This window comes from Crassostrea angulata, chromosome 3 (genome assembly GCF_025612915.1).
Source record: "Crassostrea angulata isolate pt1a10 chromosome 3, ASM2561291v2, whole genome shotgun sequence".
Taxonomy (NCBI): domain Eukaryota; kingdom Metazoa; phylum Mollusca; class Bivalvia; order Ostreida; family Ostreidae; genus Magallana; species Magallana angulata.
In genome coordinates, this window is record NC_069113.1 from 8,048,649 (window position 1) to 8,065,388 (window position 16,740).

A 16,740-nucleotide genomic window follows, 5' to 3' on the forward strand; every position below is an offset into this window, starting at 1 on the left:
TGACAATTCCACTCAAGTTATAATTCTCCTAGCTACTGAGTCTATAATCAATACTGCAGGCCTAAAATAAGGTTCCAAAAAGGGAGAAAGAAAAGAATTTATCTCTCTATATATGGAACTTCGATTGGCTATTTCCTTGCGTACGACCTTTAACCACTGATTAACGGACTATACAGACGTTAAGCTTAAGAATGCTTGATTTCACACTTATTTATTTAATTTTTTTTTGTTTTATTTGATAACAATTGAGTAGCTAATTATACACAAATCAATTTACCAGTCTAGAGGTGTAAAACCCCCTCTTTGTTCACCAGACTCGCGTACTGGATCGGACCTTGATAAATTCAAAAAGGTTAATAAATAAAATGGAACAGTTTTGTTGCAAAGAACTTTCCAGATAGGGGTGCCCAGAAACGGATTGGCTTAATAACTTCATGGCGGAAATTGTAGGGCGAGTAAGCCATCGGGCAGATACTTTGAATTTAAAATGTGCAAATAAATATGCATACATTAGCGTCTTTTCATTGCATACATTTTTAAACCACAACAGATTAATAAACTTGAAAACTTAATTTGTAAACAATGAACGGATTGTGTTCTACGTCTATATGGATAAATAATATAAGCGTAAAACGGCGAAGTTTAATTGGGATGACCCCCCCCCCCCAGGTTTTTTTTTTTTCAAAACATGCTTTTATCTGAGATTTTAATAATTATATCATATTTCCTGTAGGAAACGCGTTTTTAATTGTTTTCAAAGTGCGTTGACTTGGTCCCAAAATTAACTCACTTTTTTCTCAAAGTGAGTAATTTTCACATACAACACTATACATTGAAGTTCGTTCAAATACTATCGTTTCATTATTATTCAAGGGTATCAATTTTCGTGGATAAAGTAAATATCACAGTTTCAAGGATACGTCAATTCGTGGCCAATGACCCTATCAATACAAAATGTTAATGGAAATTGCACTTCAGTGGACACTTTTCGTTGATCAACTCAATAACGAAATCAACGAAAATTGGATTCAACGAATATTGATGAAACCACAGTAGGAAGTAACACATCCATAGTCGAAACATATATGCCCATCGGTCTCTCATATACTGAGTATCTTTTCCAAAACCATACGATAAAAATCTGATTTTTTCAAGCCTCTATTCACTTAATGGTATTTCAAGTTTGGAGTTGGTTTGTACAAGTCACATTACTCTAAGTATCTGAAAACATTTTTTAAACTTCATTTTTAAGGCATTTTATGAATTCTTTGAAAGGATGCGTGCAGATTTTTCAATACTGAATTTTCTTTTGAGTTTCTATTCTAAAACGATGCAGTTTTTATTACCAATTTATTTATCATCAGATCATTCACCTGTGTGTCCAAATAATTTGGTTGTGTTGTATCTTAATATGATTGCTGTAAAACGGATTATATGGTTAGAACTACGGAAATAAATATTGATATAGGTTATTAAGTCAACTTATAATTATTTTAAAAGTGATTCAACCTTAAAGCTGACGTGGATTTTAAAAATACGCACCATGCCCCCTTTCACTTTATTCTACAAACTATGACAATACCATCGTTCGTGGATAACTCTGCAATTCTTGCAAAACCAAGTTTTGTTTTGTTTTTTGTTGTGTGCCGATAAATCTATTTTCTCAAAAAATTGCATTTAGTCGATCTTTGACTTTCAGGGTCACAAATTTTTTTTGTAAAAGTATTTAAAGGTATATGTTTTTTATAGTGAGCGAAGCGAGCTCTAAGAACCAGTGTGCGCGGGAAAAAGAACGAGCTAAACCTACAGTTCATCAAACAAATTTTTTTGTCTGTCCCATAATGCTCTCAAATGTTTTCACCCGTGGTGCTATGCCAAAAATGGCCGACTTTTAACTCGTAATGTACGGTGACTTAAAGTTTAAAGACACGTTTTGAGTGCTGCATATGCTTTGGCTAGACTCAAAAGATTTGTCACATGCTTCCATACCTTCGTATTGAGTCTAGAAACGTAAACAAAGACGAACAAAATCATGGATGACGTCACAGTGCACTCGCGCTATATTTCCCGCGATAAATTTAGAGGTGGATCAAACATCTGTAATGAGTGTACTAGCTATTTCAGTAAAGACTGCGATAACTGCCTCATTGACATATGATTTGTTTTTAATTTTTTTTTAATATAGAGAATTTATAAATAAATACTAGCAAGAGCCACACTTTACTGTCATATCGATCCATTTTTAAGCTAATTGTACATGCATGTACAGTAGGCAGGTATACAAGTATATGAGTAGGGAGGAAATAAACAAAAGGACATTTTGAACTAAATAAAAAGGAACAAATGGAAAAAATAATAATAAACAGTTAAAAAATTTATGTAGATATTGCATATAGTCTGGCCATTTTTAAAAGTGGGAAATTACACACCTACAAACATGGATCAGGCGCTCTCTCTCTCTCTCTCTTTCTCTCTCTCTCTCTCTCTCTCTCTCTCTCTCTCTCTCTCTCTCTCTCTCTCTCTCTCTCTCTCTCTCTCCCTGTAGGGGGTTGCGCTGTATGTATCATAACCATTAAAATTAATACCTTAACCATACTTATTGTAGAGCAATACTCTCTCAAAAATTCTTAAACGTTCGTTGATACCTAAATAACACTAGGTTGACAATGATGCAAGGTATTTGAAATTCTAGCTGCGCTCGCCAGAACGGTAGCACCGTAAAACATATTATTTTTTTGTATATATGAAAAAGTTTATCGTCATGTTTTAAATATTAAATTATCATTTTTGATTCTTAAAAAAAGGTTTTGTCTTTAGATAAAGGGATTACTTTTTTCTCCCTATTTTTATATTTTTTACGAAGTCTTTGAAAGGTGTATTTAGAAGTCCAAACAACCTGAACGCCTCGACCGGAAAGCAATTTACCTTAACTTTCTCGACAGACCAGAATGTATCCCAGTCGCAGTCAACTTACTTATAGTTTTCGTCATGTTGATAATCACACAAAGGCGTCACCAGGGACTTCTATGTTGGTCTATCTTGTGTCCATCTCTAGACCTGTATCCCGTTCAGTTGTTTTTTCTTTACTTCTTTCTCTAGATCTACTGCACTTCTTCGGGTCTCTTTCAGTCTTCCTCTATTGCAGGTTTGTGTCCATCTCATTGCTGCTACGATTTGGATAGAGGTACACATGTAGGGTGCATTTTACACATGTATCATATCCACTGTCACCTTCTCTAACGTATTACTGGTATCTGGGAAAGATGGGTGATGTTCGTTCTTCATCCGATAAAGTATTTGGCCAGAAAATGCATGGTATTCTGCAACGGCAACGGATCGATATCTTGCCTGAAATAGTTTGTCACTTGCAAGAGGTCCGTTATCTTAATCTCTTTGAGTAGCACCCAAACTTAGGAACCAGTAAGTCCCATAGTTGTTTGACAAGCAGTTTATTAAAAAGCGTGATCGTATAGGTTTGTCAAAGTTACAAAATCAAATATAACAGCCCAAGTATCAATCTGAATCAAAATCCAAAATCAAAATTATAAGCCGAAAAACTAAAGGTCTCCAGTCAAAATTTAAAGTTCAAAAATTAAAGATGTTTGATTTAGATCGAAATAAAATTCTGCATGTCTTACATAATTCTACAGGGGATTATATAACATTTTACTTATGACTGACAGTTCCCACTAGTTCGGCCCATCTACGACGGTCATGAGTGAACATTTAGTGATTAAATTCCAGAGTTATAACTTGTTTGTTGATAACTTGTTTATATATTTTCAAGTTGGATTTTACTGTGCCCTAATTCCGAACCTGATTAAATAACCTCATTTAAGAATAATTTTATTGGGATGCAGGCTTTGAGTCTCCCGCCTGAGTATGACGCATCGCTTACGTACAGTTTTAAAAGGTCATATATAAAAGTAAACATGAGTTCTTGATTTAAAAGGTTACAAAGATTATATACAATAAGCAATACATGACTCAGTATAGAGTACCAGAGCTATCGCTGCAGACACAGAATCGCCAAATATGACAACTTATTCATAAACTCCCAATTTGGAAATTATTTGCTCGCATTCTGCACCTGGTTGCATAACATCATTAAGGAATACTGGACAGTGCTCCAAGAGTTAAGTGAAAACGGCTTATTGTTTCCAAACACAGTTTCTTTTTATAATAAAGGACTTATGGCTTAAATTGCCCGACGGTAATTTAATACAGCTTTTTTTGCCTTTTGAATCCTTAATGTTATCTAAAGTCTGTCGCAAGATATTTTCGCTGCACATTTGGACGACTTTTTATTAAAAATACATATACCTGTGAAAGAAGTGCAATTAAAAATCGATGAAAGGGAAAATTTCCAAGATAACTTCATTCGCTTTTTATCAGTCTTTCCTCGTAAAAATTCACAGGAACGATAACAGATTTCCTACTGAGATTCAATGGGGAATGTTTACATCATTTCTTCTATTTGGAAGTTATTAGGAATATCTAGCACAATTTTTCAACGTAACATCCGGGCTTAATTATGGCTGATGCAATGCAAAATCCACGTAGACTTTCTATATTTAGCCGTGTATTGAAACCTGACAAGCTAGAGGAGGCGATTCAAAAGGTTTTTTTTTATACTATTGAATGAACATCGTCTGAATCAAGAAGTATTTATAAATATCGAATAATTTAGGAAAATATGCGTCAAAAATATCTTAGAACAGACTTAAGTCCCATGAATAAAATTGCGATTCAATAATAATCATCTGAAAAACTGTGGTTTCATTAATATTCAAGGGTATCAATTTTCGTTGATAAAGTGAAAATCACAGTTTCAAGGATACGTAAATTCGTGGCCAATGACCTTATCATTACAAAATATCAGTAGAAATTGCAGTTAAATGAATATTTAATTTCAAGGATAAACTTAAAAACGAAATCAATGAAAATTGGTATTCAACGAATGTTGATGAAACCACAGTACATAAGATACAAAATTATTTGGCGGTCAATATTTAATTTTCTGGCGGCGGCCAGATAATAATGTGGCTATATGTTAATTATATGTGGCAAGTCCTGCTGTATTCAAACTTGGTGACCCCGGGTCAATAGACCAAATCTGTACCCACTGCACTACAGAGCTTAACGCAATATTTCGGCAATGTTAACAGTTTCACAGCTAGAGGGTTAAAATCGCTCGTTGTCCCACACTGTCATAAAATGTAAACGTCACGGGGTGTCGAGGTTCCTTTGCACTGGAATGTCATCGTTATAACGTCACTGGCCTAATTAGGAGGACTAAGATACAATTACAAAACGACACCAGACGCACATCACAACTCCAAGAACTCCCCCTGCCATTGCAACGGTTTTATCTGAACCACTAATGGCTGGAGTTGTTGTACCTTTTGTAGTGCCTGTGAGACATGATACCGGGATTTGTTTTGATAATTCCGTCAGTTCAACAAGGAAACAAATCTCATAGCGAGACACAGGGTTAAGTCCAGTTATTTGATGATCCCTTTTGATTTTGTCCAAACTAAAAATTTTCTTATGGGGATTGTTTATTTCTAACTGTTTATATTGCACCACAAAGTTCTTTAGATAAGTCATATCTCCATTGACTGTCCAAGATATCACTATTGTATTTTTTGTTTCACTTGAAATTCCAAACCGAATATCTGGTAAGGGGACAACAGAGGTTGTTCCAATTGTTGAAGTAGTTATTGTAGTTGTTGTAAAGACTGCTGTTGTTCCAATTGTTGGAGCGGATGTTGGAGTAGGTGTTAAGACAGGGGTTGTTCCGATTGTTGAATTGGATGTTGTGGTTAATGAAAAGAATGACGTTGTTTCAGTTGTTGGGTTGAATGTTGGAGTTGGTGTAAAGCCCAGGATTGTATCATTGGTTGGGTTGGATGTTGTAGTTGTTGTAAAAACTGAGGCTGTTCCAATAATTGAGTTAGATGTTGCAGTTGTGGTTAAAATTGATGTTGTTGCAATTGATGAGTTGGATATTGTAGTTGTTGTTAAGATTGGGGTTATTCCAATTGTTGGGTTGAATATTGCAGCTGTTGTAGAATCTAAGATTGTTTCAAATATTGATTTATATATTGTAGGTGTTAATAAGTCGTTGGTTGTTTTAGTTGTTAAGTTGGATATTGTCGTTGTTGTATCGTCTTGGGTAGTTTCAGTTGCTGAGTTAGTTATTGTAGTTGTTGTTAAGTCAGGGATTGTTTCAATGGTTGAGTTGAGTGTTGTAGTTGGTGTTAAGTCAGGGGTTGTTTCAATGGTTGAGTTGAGTGTTGTAGTTGTTGTTAAGTCAGGGGTTGTTTCAATGGTTGAGTTGAGTGTTGTAGTTGTTAAGTCAGGGGTTGTTTCAATGGTTGAGTTGAGTGTTGTAGTTGTTGTTGTGTCAGGGGTTGTTTCTATGGTTGAGTTGAGTGTTGTAGTTGTTGTTAAGTCAGGGGTTGTTTCAATGGTTGAGTTGAGTGTTGTAGTTGTTGTTAAGTCAGGGGTTGTTTCAACGGTTGAGTTGAGTGTTGCAGTTGGTGTTAGGACAGTGGTAGTTCCAATGGTTGGGTTGGATATTGTAGTTGTTGTATCGTCTTGTGTAGTTTCAGTTGTTAAGTTAGTTATTGTAGTTGTTGTTAAGTCAGGAGTTGTTTCAATGGCTGAGTTGAGTGTTGTAGTTGGTTTTAAGTCAGGGGTTGTTTCAATGGTTGAGTTGAGTGTTGTAGTTGTTGTTAAGTCAGGGGTTGTTTCTATGGTTGACTTGAGTGTTGTAATTGTTGTTAAGACAGTGGTAGTTCCAGTGGTTGGATTGGATATTGTAGTTGTTGTATCGTCTTGGGTAGTTTCAGTTGTTAAATTATATTTAGTAGATTTTGTAAAGTCGGGGGTTGTTTCAGTTGTTGATTTGGGTGTTGTAGTTGTATTAAATGGTGGAGGTGTTCCAATCGTTGAATTAGATACATGTATTTTAGATGCTGTAAAGTCTGGGGTTGTTTCAACGGTTGAGTTCGATTTTGTAGTTGTTGTTAAAAGTAAAGTTGTTTCAGTTGTTGAGGTGGATGTTGTAGTTGTTGTAAAGACTAAACAAGTAGAAGAGATCGGCGGATTGAAGCAGAACTGCCCAGTATTCAAAGTAAGTAAAGACTTGCCTGCTAAATTTGCTGGATTTTTACATGCCAAAAGAGCAAAGGTTATTTCCTTTAAAATCTCATAAAGTCCATAAAGATTGCAATCACACACAAAAGAGTTCTGCGAGGCAAAAAAGAAATTGAGTTTGTTAAATCCTTCAAAAACACATTTTTCAATAGTATATATTTGGTTGTTAGAGATATCAATGACCTCCAGTGAATATTTTAACCCATAAAGAGATTCTTGTCTCAGAACTGTCATGTTGTTGTTTCTCATAGTAAGACTCCCCAGATTGTTGTGACTGTAGAAGAGCAAGGATGGAATGTCAGAAAGTCCAGTTCCAGATATGTCTAGATTGACAAGGTTTTTCATAGCACCAATAGCCTTCCAAGCATAATGATCAATTAAATGGTTGTTCTGTATATGTAGGGTTTTCAGGGCAAGCTCTGCTCCTTCTAAGGCATATAGACTAAAATTCATTGGGTTGTTAACATTTGAGTCATACTGACTTCGTAGATCTAATGTATCCAGCCTAGTCATTGGAGACAGTGCTCCTTTTTGAATTGTGTGGATCCAATTTTCAGACAAGTCCAAAGAATGCATATTTCCAAGGCCTTGAAAATCGTTGCTTTTAATCACTCTCAATTTATTACCAGGTATCATAAGGTTAGCTAGCTTTGGCATGTTTCTGAATAAACCATTGGGAATGTCTGTAAAATCAGCCATCATATGACCTAAATTAAGCTGTTCCAGTTCAGGCCAATTATGATTGCCTAATGGTACAATGGCTTCTTTTGTAATTCTGTTCAGTTGAAGACTCAAAAACTCAAGCCTATCGGTGATGCCTATGAAACTCCCGTTGTTCATCTCCCCTATATCATTACCCCTCAGATCCAGTTCAGTAAGAGAACCCAGAGAATCAAACGAGCTGTAGGAGATGATTGTCATTCCATTGTGTAGCCAAGAAAGGTGTTTTAGCTTACGAATTCTGTTTATAGCAGGCTTTGGAAATGTAGGCACTTGGTTGTTTGCAAATTCAAAAACGGTCAGTTCCTGTAACTGATTTTTAAAAGATTCAGATGAAACAAAGTGTGTGTTCATATTTCTTAACCTTAAAGTTCTCAGATAAGGAAAGTAATTGAATTCTGTACTTTCTTCAATAGTAGGCATGTTAAAAAATTGTAATTCAAGCACTTGAAGATTGGTGATGTTTTTAAGTTGTTCAAAAGGAGGGGTAAGTAGGGTATCACCCTGGAGTTTCAATATTGTCAGATGTTGCTCAAAACCAGAAAAGGCCATTGGGTGAATGCTTTGTAATTTGATATTTTGGCCACTCATATCAACTTCTTCCACTTTTATTCCACTGAATGCATTGGCTTGAATAACTTGTATATTATTGTTTGGATTATCCATGTCCAATTTCTGAAAAATTTCTGGAGAGGAAGTGAAGGCTGGGATCTGTGTCAGACCAACACACCTGATGTTTCTCCTGCTCTGGCCGGTTACATCCTCACAAGTACATGCTGGCACTGTGCTGGGGCAATCTGACTGTGATTGAGTGTAGCTAACATGTAGTAGAACTATAGCCGCCAACACTAAGGGTTGCATCCTGTAAAGAGAAAAAACTCATCCTGTAAAGAGAAAAAACTCAAATGTTTCACAGTTATATAATATAAGATATTTAAGTTTTTACCTTGTAACAATTTGGATTTGGTTTCCTTAAGAAGCCAAGAATATCATAATTCTGATATCAAAGTACTGAAAGTACTGAAAAGCGCTAAGTCGAGAAGAAAGTGTTCAAAATATATCGATTGATATGAAAATACATGTTAAGAATCATATTGTTCGTTATTAAGAAAAATGCACTTACTCAGAATTCAGAAATGATGTAGAATTTGAATATGTCTCAGTTATAGAATGCATAATTGTTTTTAATGATTAATGCAAGCTGTCGTGTTACGTGAAAATAAAATGCTGATGACTTTTTAAATATCATACTAAAAGCATTTCGCAATAAATGTCAGTGTATCTTTATTTTCGAAGCATAGAATGATTTATCCATTTGACTGTAAGGTCAAAATTTACAATTTACAGTATAACAATCTGCCTTAAAGCATGTTGAAAAAATTTGTGGTCATTTTGGAATGATATTGCTTGTTAGTTTTAAACATATTTCGCAACTGTTTAGCAGACCTGCAGAGTACATGCTTCTTGTGAAGACAATTAAGTAAAATAAGATTGTCGCCAATAACAACGATCAAATGATGATTAATACATATTTATGTTTAAATTACTTGCTAATTTTCATCATTTCTTTGTTTTTACACTTGACAACTTCCAAATCAAAAAATGAAAAAAAAATTAATGAACACTAAAAAAAGTGGCAAATGACGATACCAGTATTATCATAAAAAGCCAAAAAGTTATGACAAAAGGAATATAATACTAACCGCATTACAGATCTGCCTTGCAGGGAATGCTACTTATTCTTCAAAATATATATATTTTATATATATATATATATATATATATATATAAACTTCGGTATTTGAACAATATTTCCAGCCTTATTTTACAATACACCATGCAAAGACCCCTAATGTATACACATATACTGATGTTAGAATATAAAAAAGGAGTCGCTTTTTTTCATTTAAGCATCAACTAGACGGTCTCTTCTGGGTATATTTTAGGGTATATCACTGAATTTGAGTCTAGCTCACATCTCATCAGACGTAAAAAGTATCGTGTTTTTAACAAGTTTTATTAAAAGGAAGTTGTCATAGACGCCTATGCAGATGTCACAACAGTATTTCACCGTACTAGGTTCACGTCAAAAAACCATTCCCGAATTCTCCTTCAAAATTGGGCCGTTTCCGCCTGCGACAGGGGCTACCTTTTTATGGATGAAAAAAAATTGTGTAAGATGTCTGGCTATTCACGTTTTGTAATAATGCGAGCTAAGTCATTTTAGTGATGTGTGTTGTATTTATTGGAAGAGGTGTGATAAGTTTTTGGCTTTTGGTCTTGTGCTTTTCAAGCACACGTGTAACTTCGACGTAAAAAAAAATCTTGTGCCCTGCTTATGTTTTTGATACTAAATTGGAGAAGAAGTGTTGTTTTAAAAAATATCAAAAGGATTTTCGCAGATGTTTGTTTTGAATTTATAACCTGTGTCTAAAGATGCGCATTTATGGTAGGGATATATAGTAAACTTGAATACTGTAGTGACACCTGCAATACATATAAGGTCTGCCGGAAAGGCCCGAGAAGGTGCCATTGGATGGAAGAACTGTTTTCACCAGCGTAACAGAGGTCGTATTAAAGAAAACCCGTAGCCAAGTAATAGGGTACGGGTTCTTTTAGAAAATTTGAACTCATATAGAAAACTTTTAGTATATTTTCGACGTTATCAAGCAATATTAAATTGGCAAGAAGTTTTATTTCATATATACCAATATAATGGGTACAGTTATCACATAATACGCGAATTCATTTAAATATCTAAAAGTTATATTTAATTCATAGCAATGTTGAATCTTACACATCACTTTCAATTTTTATTGTTAGTAAGTGTTTTTATTACTGCGTAATTTGTCCATACTGCACATAAATTAAATCATTAATAAAATCATATATGCAAATTAAACGAGGTTAGCTGGTATCATTTTATAAAGATTGTTACATATATTTACTGTAGTATTTCAAGTAACTCGACAGTTATATTTTTTCATAAATAATAATCAAATCATTGGTTTTGGATAATTATAAAATTACATATCAATGCAAATTGAAAGAAAAATATTTCTGAAATATTGCATACAGGACACGAAGCCTAAAATAATGTTTATAAAAAGCACCACAAATTATCGTGGAAAGGGCCCGGTGTTAATCGAAAAATTTTGTATATTAAAATTCTGCATGTTTATATAAAACATGGTGTTCATAACTGTAACATATTACATTTAAAAATACTCAAAACCTATTGATATTGTAGAATTATTCCATTATTACTAAACACCTAAAACGCAACTTAATGCATGTAACATCCATTTTTTTCTCGAAATAAATCATCATGATATGGCTTTTGGAGCACCCGTATCTGATATATAATAATGGCATTTAAATGAAATTTATTGTTAATTTAATACTGGTAGAAGAAATACATGTGCATGCAGGATAACTTGAAGATAATTAATGTCTCCCAATTGCATAGTTATTATTTTTCCAGAGTACGACTTCTCCATGTTACGACTTCAGCATCCGTCAGTAGGTGGCGATATATAGGAAACGCGAAAACGAAAGTGGAAGTAGGTTTAGAAATCTGGCGACAAAAAACCGCTGCAGCTAAGTAGTCTATGTATCGCTATGTATTGCTTGTACTTCGATAAATGGCTATCAGAATATATGTCCTGCGATGGGAAGAGTAAAGGGGGAAAAAACTTAACTACGTCTCCCTTTGTTTCCGGTGTTTAGCAATTATTATAAGAACAGAATATCAAATTGTTGATCATTTTCCACAAAGGATGATGAGAAATTTGGCTCCTTGTAAATAACAAAAACATTTCAGTAATTTCAGTATTTTGGATAAGAGGAATATATGGTATGAAAGGGCAGGCACACCTATGTTATCGTATATTTATTATACTGGCGATGTTGATACACTCTCCCTCGTTTACTTATAATGAACCTAACTAAGTATGATATATCTTAATTGCCTTACCCCTTCGCTGGATTACTTATCGAGGTCATTTTAAGTTTGCCATTAGTTTACCCGAAACTGAAAGAAAGAAATTTGGGGTATTTCGAATTACCCAGCTAAATTTAATAGTGTCGGTGTTAATTTAAATGTACGAAACATCAACACATAACTACTCAACAGTCATCAATGTTAATGTGTAAGTTTAGCTATTTACTTAACTGATCATTTCTTCGAATGTCGATATGAAAATACATGTATTCTAGATCACTTCCAGTTTGAATACTGAAATAACCTGTTAAACGTTACATGTTTGTCATCTAAAGATAATTCTTGCACATACTTAATGAGTCTCTACCAACATGTAGTGCATTTCAAATATTCTAGAGGTATAAACTATAGGTTTTTAAATTTTTCTGAATAAATGATGTAATTCACGTATAAAATAAATGTTAAATATCTAAATATCGTCATTTCAGTTGAAATCATACAATGAATGCAATATATTAATTATGTTAAAACATAAATTAACATCTGCATGAATAATAATTCGTCAGCATTATTCCTAAAATAGGAATAAAAACAAATAAGACAATATTTGTTATCATAGGTACGTATTACTGAACTAAGACTTCATTTTGTTTCATGTTATCGACTAAGAATAATTAGGATGGACTAAGGTCCTTTGACTTCGCATAGGTCGATCCTTTACATGACCCTTCTGAAGTCAAAAATCTTACCTGGTTTTATTTTAAGATTACTGGTCTTTTACCGATTTCTTTACACACCCTTTACACCCATCCTTAATAGATATTTTTTAAATGACGGATGACACAGCAAGGTGTGTAGACTTTTTGTCAGTATGGAATCTCATGTTACGTTTTAGTTCCCTCCATAGCGTGAGGGACATTGGGGATTTTATTTTGTCAAAATTACTAGAGGAATGCGATATTTAAATCATTTTTTTTTATCAGGGTTTAAAAAAATAATTATAAAGAAAATGTAAGGCTTGTGACTGAGTTTAAAACACCGTTTTTTGTGAAATATCGAATTGGAAATTAGAATTTTTTCTACAACAAAACATCTGCAGGTAATAAATCCCCCATCAGTAAAATTTTATCCAAAATCAAAAACAGAAATATTCAAGTAGCAACAAATTTAAATGATTTTGAATACCAAGTGCGGTTGAAATCAAGACGTATCATTTGTTCTTCCCTATTGGAACCTCTGTCTCTTAAAACTGCGTAGTTCATATAGATATTTTGGCTCTGGAGCGCGGTTCTGCTGCAGCTAGACATAAGTGTAAATTCGCATTATTCGTTTTGGATTAATGATATCAGTGTTGTTAATTTTGTATGTTTTAATTACGATAATTTGAGTGAACATCATGGATAAAGTAGAAAAAATCTGATATCACATTGGCGTATATACGCTGTTTTTTCGTATAGATGTAACATCTAAAACTAAATATATATAAACAATGTATCAGTATGAGTACTAATAACATCATATAATAGGGAAAAGGAGGAGGGTATGCAAATTGCAAAACCAACATCATCGCCATGATGAAAGAGATGCTAAGAAATACTGTATCTCTGACATCCTCTGTCTGTGAACTACAAAATCGAGACAAAAAACGGAAAGTACCTGACGACGACAAACCAGGCCTTCGCATTTATATTTGAGTGATGTTTCTGAAAACGAGGATGGCCAGAAAGACGATTTGGAGGAGTTCGCATGAAATTACACGTTACGGCCGAACCAGGCTGAAGCTAGCAGCCATTAACAGCAGCCAATGAGCCCGTAGAAGCTAGCAGCCAATAAGGAAATTCATCAAAGTACTGAGAGTACTCGAACAGAAAATTATATTTTACTTTATTAACGGCATATTTTAATTAATATCAAGAAAATTTATGCTTGAATAATTTCTCTGAGCATGGACAATCTCGGAGGCAGTAAAGCTCGCCTGAAAAAAAAATTCGTTTGTGTCTAATGATTTCAACTGAATATTGGTATTTGTCTATTCGTATGCATAAAAATTGATCCCCAAGTTTGTTTACTTACCTCCAAAAATAACATGCATCGAAAATCATAAAAATTCTCTTATTATAACAAAAATGGGATGGACATACTTCATATTCTCATAAAAAATATAACCCTAAATTGAAAACCACAACGTTAGAAATCCAAACATAAATTTGGGATTATTTCGTGTCAGCCATGTTTTGACGTGTACCTTGGAGAAAAATTACAAGGGTCCAGTTAGCTCACCCGATCTTTGCATTTTTTTAAAACTGTTTTTTCACAATGATAAAGGGGTGAAAAGTGGTCCATTATCTACCTTATCTTTGAAGTGTGCATCAAACGAATACCAGGGCATTGTAGGGAACCTCTTGGGCTACTAAATAATCCAATAGGCCCCCTACACTGCCCTGGTATCCGTTTGATGCTAACTTCAAAGTTAAAAGACATAATGGCCTGCCTTTCACCCCTATAGCAATATGTATATATAACTAAGTTCGGGTGAGCTAACCGATCCCTTTTAGGGGTCATAGGTGCCATCTAACGCTTATTATGAATACCTCTTGCGGTCCTCTACCTAATCCTAGTGTTTCCAAGTTCTTGTGGTCAATCTCAAGTGAGATATAAACCCCTGAAATGAGCCAGAGCCTCTGGGAACCACTTGGTGGTATCCCTACAGCTCAAATCTAAAACCGGGAAATAATAGCCCCATATGCCGACTACACTACCCTGTTATTCGTTTGCTGCAGGACTGTAGCTCCCGGTCTGAAAAAAATCGGATGGACGACCTGGGAGCTACAGTGCCTACCATAGGAAAAATCTGCAATTTACGGCGCACAAAAAATTGCGCTATTTTGGACTTATTAACCTTATTTTCACACGAATTCTGTAAAAAGAATTAGTACCATTAAATTCTTCAGCTAATTTACTACTGATATCGTCACTTTACATGCCTCAGACTTTCTCTTAAAAATGATAACCGACCTCGGAAAATGAAGTATGTTAATTCACGTCGAGATCGAGAGTCGCCATTAAAAATTAATCAAACTTTAATTTACAGGGCTGCTGATGGTGTTTAAAAGAATATCAGGGGCAAGTGAAGTGACGATATCTGTAGTAAAATGTCCGAGGTATTTTTGGGATCAAATATTTGTACAGAATGTGATCGTAAATGAGATTAGTCAAAACTAGCGCATTTTTTTGTGCGTAGTAAATTGCAGTTTTTTACTATGGGAAGCACTGTTGCTCCCAGGTCGTCCATCCGAATTTTTTCAGACCGGGAGCTTCAGTCCTGTAGCTAGTTATTCGTTTGATGACTTCAAAGATAATAAAGATAATGGACCACTTTTCACCCCTATAGCATTGTGAAATGCTAAAATATGACAAAGTTTGGGTGAGCTAAACGAACCCTTGTAGGGGTCATAGGTGCCCTCTAACGCTTATTATGAATACCTCTTGAGTTCCCCTACCTAATCCTAGTTCTTGGTCAATCTCAAGTGAGATATAAACCCCTGAAATGAGCAAGAACCCCTGGGAGCCACTTGGTGGTACCGGGAAATAATAGCCCCATATGCTGCATACACTACCCTGTTATTCGTTTGATGCACACTTCAAAGATAATAAAGATAATGGACCACTTTTCAATCCTATAGCATTGTGAAATGCTTAAATTTGACAAAGTTCGGGTGAGCTAAACCGACCCTTTTTATCGCATTGTTGTATTCGAAGGTTCAAAACATGACTGAGACAAAATAATCCTAATTTCACCTGATGATTTTCGCTGTTTTTGACCGCGATATATGATAATTTTCTTATGAGAATAAAATCACAATGCTGGGTGTTCTATTGCTTCATATTCGTAATAATAGGATGTCTTTTAATTTTCGATTGATGTTGTTTCTAAGGGAGTAAAAAGGCCCGAGGATAAATTTTTTTAACACGCACATGTTAAACTTCGATGTAAACAAATTATCTTGCCACACTGGATTGGCTTGGGTTTTTTATTGTATTTTTATTTGTATCGTTTGATGCCTTTTAATTTACTTTAATTTATCATGTCTTTTATAATACGCTTGCATATCACTTTATACGATGCATATAGTTTTTCAATAAGTCTACACTTAGGATAACATTATTTTCATAACTTATGACCCGTATAGACGTATTTCATTTCTATCCTTATTACTCTTATCCAGGCAAGCTTTACTGCTTCGGAAGTCGTTAATTCGGTGTAAGTCCTCGGACTAGACTTAAGTTAGACCCCAAACTTAGGCCTTTTTATGAAACGAGCGTCAGAGTATTACATGTATAAATTTAGGATTTATTTGGAGTATGAAAAGAAGAATGTTAGAAGTTCCTGATCAAAAGATCAAAAATATAAAATCTATTTTGAAAGACATTTTAGAAAACAACCATGTTTCTGCAAGAAAGTTGTCTTTTATTATGGGAAAAATTATTGAATTAAAACCATTATTTGGAAATATCTGTTAACTAAAGACCAGACGTCTAAGTATTGATATTTGTGGCAAGAAAAGTTGGAATGCAATTTTAAATTTGGACAAACATTAACAATTATATTTGATCATTTATCCTTTTCCATGCCATTAGAATTACACCAACTATAGCTAATTTTTGTTTGCGTAGTATTTTTTTCAATACGACTCTTTGTTGTTATGACGGCTATACTTTTTTAGGTAGATTTCATGTATTTGATACTTAGCGCTACAAATAACAAGAATATTAATTTACATTCCAGACGATGATACTTTATTCATATACAGACGTTATTCTGCACATGTCGGTTTCAGGAGCAATATTCATATCGATTTCAGGAACAGTATTTATATAGAGAAGTCACCATAGATACAGGAACGTAGTGATTG

General features: G+C 34.4%; 1 protein-coding gene across 2 annotated transcripts; it reads right to left on the bottom strand.

Moving 5' to 3' along the window:
- Nucleotides 1-3,944: 3,944 nt before the first annotated feature.
- Nucleotides 3,945-12,673, bottom strand: LOC128175054 (uncharacterized). Of its 2 annotated transcripts, none has more exons than XM_052840445.1 (2): nucleotides 12,577-12,673; nucleotides 3,945-8,746 (listed from the first exon to the last, which is right to left on the bottom strand). In XM_052840445.1, the coding sequence occupies exon 2, from the start codon at nucleotides 8,743-8,745 to the stop codon at nucleotides 5,296-5,298; it is 3,450 nt and encodes a 1,149-aa protein (XP_052696405.1). In that variant the 5' UTR covers nucleotide 8,746; nucleotides 12,577-12,673; the 3' UTR covers nucleotides 3,945-5,295. The 2 variants fall into 2 exon arrangements, with proteins under 2 accessions (XP_052696405.1, XP_052696403.1); XM_052840443.1 differs by lacking the exon at nucleotides 12,577-12,673 and adding an exon at nucleotides 11,861-11,948.
- Between the last annotated feature and the right edge of the window lie 4,067 nt (nucleotides 12,674-16,740).

Bases quoted from the DNA above. Each gene is read 5' to 3' on its own strand.
- LOC128175054 (XM_052840443.1), bottom strand. From the start codon at position 11,889: ATGACCTCGATAAGTAATCCAGCGAAGGG. The intron at 8,747-11,860 runs GTAAGGCAATTA...TTCTCTTTACAG, and splicing joins ATAAGTAATCCAGCGAAGGG to GATGCAACCCTTAGTGTTGG.